Source organism: Nematostella vectensis, chromosome 6 (assembly GCF_932526225.1).
Source record: "Nematostella vectensis chromosome 6, jaNemVect1.1, whole genome shotgun sequence".
NCBI lineage: Eukaryota > Metazoa > Cnidaria > Anthozoa > Actiniaria > Edwardsiidae > Nematostella > Nematostella vectensis.
In genome coordinates this window covers 7,299,900-7,309,890 of record NC_064039.1, presented here as the reverse complement: position 1 = coordinate 7,309,890, position 9,991 = coordinate 7,299,900, and the positions used below count along the sequence as shown (strand labels likewise).

At 39.7% G+C, this 9,991-nt stretch overlaps 1 protein-coding gene across 1 annotated transcript; it reads left to right on the top strand.

The window, feature by feature from the left end:
* Positions 1-3,656: 3,656 nt before the first annotated feature.
* LOC5515010 (myotrophin) lies at positions 3,657-8,275 on the top strand. Its single transcript, XM_001635107.3, has 5 exons — positions 3,657-3,814; positions 5,368-5,484; positions 6,241-6,324; positions 7,103-7,201; positions 7,877-8,275. The coding sequence occupies exons 1-5, from the start codon at positions 3,746-3,748 to the stop codon at positions 7,877-7,879; spliced, it is 372 nt and encodes a 123-aa protein (XP_001635157.1). The 5' UTR covers positions 3,657-3,745; the 3' UTR covers positions 7,880-8,275.
* The last annotated feature ends 1,716 nt before the right edge of the window (positions 8,276-9,991 follow it).

Sequence of the window (9,991 nt, the reverse complement as noted above, 5' to 3'; positions counted from 1 at the left end):
CTGCTGTATGCTATCTTGTATTGAAAAGCTTCCCAAGGAACAAAATTCTCTTAGACATGTTAAGTTTTTTTCTCTGACACTTTCCTTTTCAAAAAGCTCGTATAGGATATGTCCACAATATTGGGATCTCGATGGATTATGGGGTGGCATGCAAAGGATTTTGGGGTGGCGTATGATGGATTATGGGGTGGCGTGAAAGGGATTATGGGTGAGGCTACTTGAGATGGATAATAGGTGAGGCTTTTTGCGATGGACTATGGGATGGTATGCAAAGGTATTTAGCAAGACTTCCCATAGATAGAAGTATGGACAATATTTTGGAGTGATATTCATCACACTGCAGAACGACTTTCGGCTGAATTTAGTAATTTAGCCAAGGGCTTTTGTAACGAAAAGCTAGTCAGAGTTTCTATGGGCTTTATTCAGGATTCGTGGTCGATTCGTGTGTGTTATTCATGTTCTGGCTATTTACAAACTGACCCCGGTGTCATATATCATTACTGTGATATCCGGGGCACGTGTGAGAGTGACTGATTGCATAACAAAATCACTAATAACAAATCACTAACTGAACATAACAATATTGTTACATCTTTCCTTTTCCCTTATGTTTATGTAGGAAAGTCCTGTAAGTGTAAAAATGGACCCGGTGCAGACCAGGTTTACTTTGCTGTATAGTCCTGTATCCAAGCCGGGGTTCTAACAGCACGCTGGGATCTCCTTGGTTCATTCTGTGCCGGTGCTAGACCATTAGCAAGAGGGTCCTCTTCCTCGTCATCTGCCACGGGTGCTTGGTCTGGGATGGTTTCCATGGTTCGCGTCTCAGTCCTGCCTGTACCTGTATCACCTGCCGCCGGTTTCGTAGGTACCATCTCCCACTTTCACCTCGTAGCTCCTCGGCCCAGCTTGCCCTACACATGTGCCTGCTCTCCAGGTCTTCTCCCCTGGGAGTCTCTTGCGCACCGATTCTCCAACTCCGATTGGAGGTAGAGGCCTAGCATGCTGGTCAAAGTAGTGTCGCTGTCGTTCCTTAGCTCCGATCAGCCGACGAGTCTCTTCTTCTGTCGAATGCTGCGGCTGCAGAAAGCGAGCCCGCCAATCACTAGAAGGAGAGTCTTGCATGGACGGCCCATTAGCCTTTGCGCCGGGCTGGTTCCAATTCCTACTGTCGGAGTGTTTCGCCAGTAAAGAAGAGCCTGGAACTCGGATACCCCAGGTGCTTTGCACTTCTTAAAGAGCCGCTTGACTGTCTGTACGGCATTCTCCGCCTTACCATTGGATTGAGCATATGTCGGGGATGAGGTCTTTTGCTCAAACGCCCATGTCTTCGCGAATACCGCAAACTCAGCTGCACTGAACTGAGGCCCATTATCTTTGACCAGACATTCGGGAATTCCAAATCGTGCGTAGAAAGCTTTTAACGCTTTGATTACTGACCTTGAAGTTACTGCGCTAATGCGAGCCACCTCAATGTAATTGCTGTAGTAGTCAATAACCACTAAACACCCGTCCGTCCAAACTACACAGGTCAGCCGCAACCTTAGACCATGGCCGCGCCACGAACTCGTGCGGCCTCATCGGATCTTTTGCTTGACTCTTGCTATGTGTTAGGCAGATATCGCATTTAGCCACGTACTCTTTGATCTCGGTGGCCATCCGAGGCCAATACAGGGTGTCCCTGGCCCTGCGTATGCAACCATCTATGCCAATGTGCGAGGCATATTAGTTAGCTGTTTCCCTTTGAAAATCAGCTCATCTTGGGGGGTTAGCTCATGCCTTACATCAAAGTACGCATGATCACATTCCGGGGCATCTCGTCTCGTCTCAGGCCACCCGCGAAGGATGACTTCTCTTATGACCTGCTGCACCGGATCATCAGCCGCTGCATGTTTCAGTTGCTGCCATCGCTCCGCTGTGACTGCAAGTCCCGCTCTCTGACCGACCTCTTCTAGCTTACTTAAATTCGCATGCGTTAAACCTCTGGAAGATAAGCGCGGCTTAGGGTGTCTTTCCCTTGTTTGTACTTACTTGTAGGCTGTTTTCTGCAAGCGCATAAGCATACGTTGCAGTCGCTGTGGAGCGGACGCTAGAGGCTTTACGAATATGGGTTCCAGGGGCTTGTGCTCTGTCTCGACGTTGACATTGTGCGGCCCATACACGTAAGCGTTAAACCGATCGCACGCAAAGTCAATTGCTAGTACCTCTTTCACGATCTGTGTGCGTCGGGTCTCCGCTGAGGTTAAGGCTCGGGAGGCATATGCGACCGGCTGGTCGTTTTGTATCAACGTTGCCCCTAAACCTGTCTGAGATGCATCGCATTGAAGAGTAACCTCTTCATCCAAGCTGATGGAGAATCTAAAGGCAGCCATCACCAGGACATCAGTGTTGCGATACTACCTGATGTCCTCGTGATGGCTGCCTTTAGATTCTTCATCGCGGTCTGCTGAGGGCTATCCCACACCCAGTCAGCCTCTTTCTGCGTCAAGTCCCTCAAGGGCTTCGTCAGGTCTGACAGGTGCGGGAGGAACTTAGCTAGATATTGTGCTAGACCCAACAGTCGCTGTACTGCTGCCTTGTCGGTAGGGGTAGGCATCTCTGTGATTTCTTTGACTTTGTCGGGATCTACTCTCAGACCCTGGTCCGAGGCGACATGCCCTATGAACAGCACTTTTTTCTCAACTTTATCTTGTCCGGATTCAACCGGACGTTTCGCTCGTCACATCGGTGCAGGTTCCTGTCATGATCACGTGACGCTTCCCCGAAGCTGTCTCCATACCCTACGGCAATGAAATCAGCTGCCACCATCTCGGTTCCTGTCACGGACCCTCTATCAGCTCGTGCATTTTGCTCTTTTGTTCGGTGAACGGGCGCGATCTTGTATTATATGCCGCGTGATTCCTAGGGGTGAGCGGAAAAACGGAGTCAGGGCATCCGATCACCGAAACGGAGAGGGTTTTCCGCGTTAAAAACACCGACATATGAAGAAAACGTTGTCGTTTTGGGGGTCTGGTACCGAGGAAACTTTTTAAAAGTTTCTTTTCAGGGACCTTCTCAACTAACTAAAGATGGTCACAGTAACTGTTTTTCTCTTCTGGTTACAAGTCATAAAGTTTACAAAGCCCCTGGGGTTCGCTCACCTTAAAAAATACAAGAATCAAGCAGATTTTGCATATAAGGGATATATTAGTTTTCTTATATGGAAATGACCGCGTTTGGCAAAAAACGACAATTTTGGGCTTAATTTTCTTGATATGGTACCGCCTGCAAGCAGGCTAGCACCATTGAGGCACTTGTACCCAAAATCGTGATATTTGACAAACTTTGTCGCCGGCTAGAGTGGGTCCCTGGGGAGATTATCTTGGGCACCCCTTCCAATTTGTTAGTTAGGGTCTAAGGGGTTTTTTTTAGCCAAGTTTCATCCTTTTGTCATTCTGGTCACCATTAAAGAGAGAAAGAACTGATATGATGTATGTGCTATGGAAAACTTCTAGCTTCTATCGCCAAATACCCGAAGCAGCAACAATATCTTATATATACCTCTATTCCTTCTTTACATTCAGTCATTCCTCCCTTTCTCCTCTCCACGTGTATTCTCACGATACATTTTGGTCTTTCTGTGGATGATTTACAGCGTAGGCCTAGGCACATTAAAGATACCGCTGTCCGGCTGTGGGTTGTGCTAGACGGCGACACAAGTGATTTCTCTTCTTTGAATTCCGCGAGATTAGCTCTCAATATTTGCAAAATGGCTGAGGAAATACGGTGGGCTTTCCAAAACGCAGATATGGATAAGATTGATGAGCTATTAAAGAAGGTATGTAGGTGTCATTACATAAAAATAACTACATTCGTAGGAAGTTAAGCTATCGTGCTAAATACTGTTCTGCATCAAAACACGTAGTTGGCGCGACATCTCAAAACATTAACACCAACATACAGATTTTGAATTGGATGTGCGACAAAAAAAAACTAGATATTTTTTTCAATAGAATCAGGTCTGAATCAAAGCGAATGCAATTACTATATTTACGAAGCTCGTCATGGAGTGGTCTGAAGAGCAATCGCACTCCTGTTCATGTTAGTGTCTGTCTGAGGTTCAAGTCAAGGACTAATTCGTATGTTTTCTAGTGTGGAAACTATAATTGACTAGTTTTATCAAGATTTTTACTCGATAATGCTGGCTTTTGTGCTGTTTAAGTTAATAGATATTCTGCATGTTTTTGGATTATCTTCAATATTGTCTGTTTATTTTCACTTATGCTCTATTGATCTTAAGTATTGATCTCACGCACGCACTGAGTAACTTATATTTAAGGCTCCCAACATAATTTTACCCTCGATATTTTCTATTCTCATTTTTTATAGATCCTTCTCTCTCAATATGAACTTGCCATTTTTATTTCTTTAAATTTTCACCATTATCTTCCTCATCTTATTTGGGCTACCCCCTCCTTTTAGACCCCATATACAATATTTCCCCGCCCCACAATAAGCATACACATATAACTGAACCTCTTAGAATACAGTTGATGGAAATTGAATTTTGTAACACATATGAACCCCCATCATTACCAATCCAATGTATTTTGTTCAGAGGGAGGCGTATATACTGTAAGTTAATTTTTTTAATCTAAGCCACGCATCTCTAAAAAAATAGCTTGAGAGCTTGCTTCTGATTGGACAGCGCAGAAAGATTATTGACGGTTTGCCTCATAATCACTCTAGTTTTCACATACTCTGTTTTGAGTTTCACCCCAAGTAATAAATTGTTATGTTACTGTATGAAAATCAGGTATCAAAATGTGATACGGCTTTGGGATCCATTTTTGTCTGAACAAAAGAACCAATCAAAATTTCCAGGCACAATACTGGTACCATTTTTGTGATGATAGTGTTTGGGCAGGCTTCACATTCTACTGCCCTGGTACTGGAATTCGCGATGCAAACACTTTTTTTTTCGTGCCTGCTGCATTAAAACAACCTTGTTATGGGAGGTGGGAAGCTGCTGTGATAAGCATTTCTGCACATAATGGTGAAGTAAAGAAGTATTACTGATTTGGTTTTATTGCTACTGTATGTGAAAGTGGGTTTTGTGTTGTTATATTTTCATGCTGCATTCAGCATTCTACAATCCAAAATCCTACAGTGCAGGTAGCAGGGAAATTGGTTCTTTCTTACACTTAATGGCCATGATTGATGATTGTATAATTTGGCATTAGCTTTAAGCTCAATACATGAAGTAGAAGGAATTTAGTATTTATTGAGGTTTCTGTTATCTACCAAGCAAACTCATGACTACTTTCCACCATTGTACTGAAGATCCAAACATATCTTTCAATTTTTATTAATGAAGCTATTCTCTTTTAGGGTTTAGATCCTAACAAGCCACTTGGCTCTAATGGCAGAAGACCTATTCACGTAGCATCTGATTATGGCCACCTAAACGTAATTCAGAAACTTGTAGAGAGTGGTGCAGATGTCAATGTAAGTGGGTTTGAAAGGGTACCCCATTAGTTCTCAGAAGTTTTAAATATGTATTTAGGTGATTCAATGCAAAATAAAACTCAAAACTCAAAACAAGCTATATGTAATACTGCATAACAGTTATTTTGAATATTGAAATGTATTATCACAGTATTTTCGCTATAATATGTATCATTACCCGTAGATCGTTTCATGTTCAATGTAATAGAACAGAGCCATTTTATTGTACTATGGAATGGATTAAATTTCGAAGTTATCAAGAGAGGCTTAACCTTGCTACTGAAATTTGCATTTATTAAATTTGCTTGAATTTTAGGCAAAAAAAGATTCATCACACAAGTGTCTTTAATACTACCCAGTACAGGGCATGGTTCTTCTAATTGTGATAAACATAATGCCCCATCTACACTAAAACAGTTTTTTTATGTGGGACAATTTTTAATTGCAGAGAAAAAGCAATCCTGCTATCTTTTTGATAACTACAACTGCCACATCAAAATTGCCATATTTGCTCCATCTACACTTCATCGACACATAAAAATTGCCATATTTGCTCCATCTACACTTCATCGACACATAAAAATTGCCATGTTTGCTCACTCTACACTTCATCGACACATAAAAATTGCCATATTTGCTCCATCTACACTTCATCGACACATAAAAATTGCCATATTTGCTCACTCTACACTTCATCGACACATAAAAATTGGCTTAATGCCTTGTTATGGCTTATTCGAGTACTTTATTCACCAGGTGAAGGACACTAATGGCATTGAGCCTTTGTTTGACACCATATGTGAAGGGCATGTGTCCTGTGCCAAGTTCTTACTGGAGAAGGTAAGATATGGGATACTGTATATTTGATGTTTTATTTTCATTGAATTACTGTATAGGCACTAAAGCACTTACACAAAGGCTTAATGATTCCAGCTCTCTACAAGTGAAGATATATACTCTTTTGAAATGTGCTCAATAGACCCTAAATTTAAAAGAAATAATTATGACATTATTTGTAGAGTACTGGTATCAAGCTGGAATCTTGAGAAAAAAGTGTGTTTAAAAGGAAAAAGGTTTTATTTTTTTAAAGAATATGACAAAACTTATAATTGTCTAGCTGTAAAATGAAGATTGTTACCGTAACTGTAAAAACACAGACTCATACAGTCATTTTTAGCCATGGAATAGATACATAATGATTTTAATGTTTATTTTGAAATAGGTATGATCTTTTTATGATAATGCCCTTGTCAAAAGTGTGGCCATTTGATGGTCTATTTCATATGTATAGTAATTTTCCATTTAATGTATGCCATCAAAAATCCCTTTTTGGATAATTTATCTGTGTTATTATGATCATTTATTCAACTGTGGTATTTTTAATGACCTTAATCTATTTATATTGTAGCTTTGTCTACATAGGCAGTTAAGAGGCAGCATTGGATTGGAAGGCTACCCAGCCATTATCTTGTCTTGTCCTTTCTTGATTTGTTTCCTTATTCGTCCCCTCCCTCCCTTTTCATAATCTGCCAGTAGTGTTCTTCTTAGAAATGGACTATTCTTTGCAATAGACAGAGTTTTCATGTTTTTGGTTTATGAAAGATGATTTGTCTTTCAGGGAGCAAATGCCAATGGTACTGGTCCCGATGGCTCCCCCTACATCACCTCTGCGGATAATAGTGAGATAAAGGAACTGCTCAAATCCCATGGTGCTAAGGTACACACTGTACTTAATAGCGCATAGTGTTGTTATTGGGGTATAAGACCAACTAGACAAGCTCAGTAATTAAAATGGTCCACACATTTAGAGTAATCCATAGGCTAGGTAGGTTAACCAAAGTTTTAACTCAACATGTTCAAATGTTGAGGGAATTCTATTTTGTTGCATAATTATTCAAAAACGGAATGCTGAAGAGTTGTGAATTTGATTGTATTCTTTAAGACAACTATGGATTGAATTCGATTTACTGTAGTCTAATTTGTTAATGAGCCTGGGGGTAACATATCAATTGACCATTCCATAGAATGGAGTTAACTTTGTTTGTTTTCATTTAACTTAACTTAATTTTATTTGTTTTATGGCGCCTTTGCCATGACAAAAAAACTAAACTTTAGTGAACAAGCCAAATATTATAACCATCCAATCAATTAACCAATCAATCCCTTTTATTAGAAATTTGAAAGCAATTCAGAATATGTGACTTCTACATTTAGATTCACTTGCCAACAAATCATTTCATTGATAGGTGTAAATTATCCACTATTTGGCTTTGATCTCCCTAAATGCACCCTTTTTATTTTCTTTCTATCTTTCTTCCTGTCTTTTACTGTATTCCATTTTCTATATCGTCTCTAGCTTGACATATTTTTTCTTCATTTTTCATTCTACCAGTGACAATCAGAGCAGCTTCTAAGCCATCAGCTTCACAAATTGGAAATTGATGATAACTGAGATGTAAAAAGCAGATCAGTCTTCCCTAGTTTTTATTACCCCAAAGCACGCAGAGATGGAATCAAGCAGAGTATATAGGAGTAATCACGAATATCAAAAATAATATTTGTTAGAAATCAAAGTATTGTCTCAAAGTACATAAGGGGCGAAGAGCCAGCAAGGAAGCGGCTGTATGTGATGAGCCTTATGCCTTTTCTTCCTAGATCAAGGAAAAGTCAACAGTATATCTTAATTTATGTATAGGATTATATATAGGAAACACAAATTATAAGTTGTAGCTGGCCTGTTCAATCATTAATATTTTTATTACTGTTAAGTAAAATCATTGCAACATTCTGAGATGGCGTGTTTCTTTATTGTTATTTTTCGGAGTTTGTCTTTGTATTAGCAGTTCTCCCTCGATAACTGGAGTTCAATATTTGGATTTCTGCCGGTAAAATGAAAATGTACGTCTCAAGGAAGGACAGATATATCTGAGTCTTTTACAATAATTGATGCATATACAGACCCAATAGACAAGATGTTGATCAGGCGACAGTTTGAGTGAGGTGTTTTCTTTTTGTCTATTCAACGGGACATTTCCTCTAGAAATAGCCTTCTGCCTTGCTAGCACAGCTTTTGTTTCTATCATGCGAAAGAACAGACGTGACATGGGAAATTGACCTGTTACAGACTCACTGGAAGAGGGATCTGCTGGTTTTGTGGTTGGCCTATCCCACAGAAAGTTACTAAGGGCCTGTCTTTGTGCTGGCGTGTTTTTAAAAACACAAAAAACCTTTCCTTCTCGCCGCTCTTTCAGTCCACTTCTCTTCTGCCTTTAGTTTAGTAATCTGTCTCATTATAAATAAGTCTTCCACGTACAAGATGTGTTCCTAGTTTTGATAAGTAACCCATATTCGATTGATTCAACACCTTCAAGAAATCTTTTTTCCCCAAGAACGTTTATCCTGGAATTTCATTAACTCTTGAAATGTACTCTGTCTTGAGATTAAAAACAGGCAATTGGGTAAAGGGTAAGTAAGCCATTGTCTGTTGTACATGTGAGTGTTGCATAACCCCGGTAATGCGTGTGTATGGTATTGACGGCGTTCTGTAAATATCACAGGGAGAATGTGGAAATGCAACGGGCGTGATATAAGGAATGCTGAAAAGAATATCCTTATTTTTTTACTTTTTATGCTTTAATTGCTTTTGTAAAATTTGAGTATCCACATTTGTATCGGTCTTTAGTTGTTATCTTTGAAACTTTGTTCATTATATTTGCTTTTTTTATTGGTTGATCCTGTTTCAATATGAAGGCCCTTATTGAAGAAACCTCGTTCCGAAGCTGATTGTACTAAGCTTGTGTATGCGTTTATTGCATCAATTTCGATACTGTGTACATTGTGTACTTTTTTATCAAACTTCGCCTTGTGAGGTAATCCTTAAAAAAAAGTCATTTCATATGTGCAGGGTGTTAACGGTTAACGCGTGTTAACAGGAATTATTTTTAGCTATTCTCCTCAAATTATTTTTTTTTCTCTGCACCATTCTAGAGCCCCCCGCCCATACAGAAAGTTGTTTATGGTTCATTTCAACCGGAATGAGATCAAATACTGGTACTGTGAAAAATAATCAAAACTCAGTATCAAAACATCATTCACCTGTTCCGTTTTTTCCTATTGTTTGGCGTGACTATCGCCTGTTCCATTTTTGTTAGATTTTTTCATGACAAGGCGGCCAGTATACTTATATTATTGGCGCTATGTATTTTATAAGGTTTATTTTCTGTCGAGACTTTCCTTTGCTTCCTTATGTAATTACTGTTGGTTGTGTATTTTCAGTCTAAAAGTGGTGGCTTCGTGTTTGAATCTTTGGATTCTTTCCTTTTCATTTCCAGGTTTGAAAAAGTATAATAAAAATACAGTGATTTCAACGCCTAGAATCGGCCTCAATAAGGTGTCGCTAGTTTATCATTATTTTTTTTTTGGCGAATTCTAATTTCCCCCCAATTTTTTTTCTTTTTCTTTTTAATAGAAAAAAAAAATTATTGCTTATATTCCCCTTTTATCCCAA

What these genes read in the sequence shown, in the direction of transcription:
- LOC5515010 (XM_001635107.3), top strand. Translation starts at nt 3,746, where the DNA reads ATGGCTGAGGAAATACGGTGGGCTTTCCAAAACGCAGATATGGATAAG. An exon ending in TTGATGAGCTATTAAAGAAG is followed by an intron (nt 3,815 to 5,367) that starts GTATGTAGGTGT and finishes ATTCTCTTTTAG; the next exon opens with GGTTTAGATCCTAACAAGCC. An exon ending in CCAAGTTCTTACTGGAGAAG is followed by an intron (nt 6,325 to 7,102) that starts GTAAGATATGGG and finishes TTTGTCTTTCAG; the next exon opens with GGAGCAAATGCCAATGGTAC.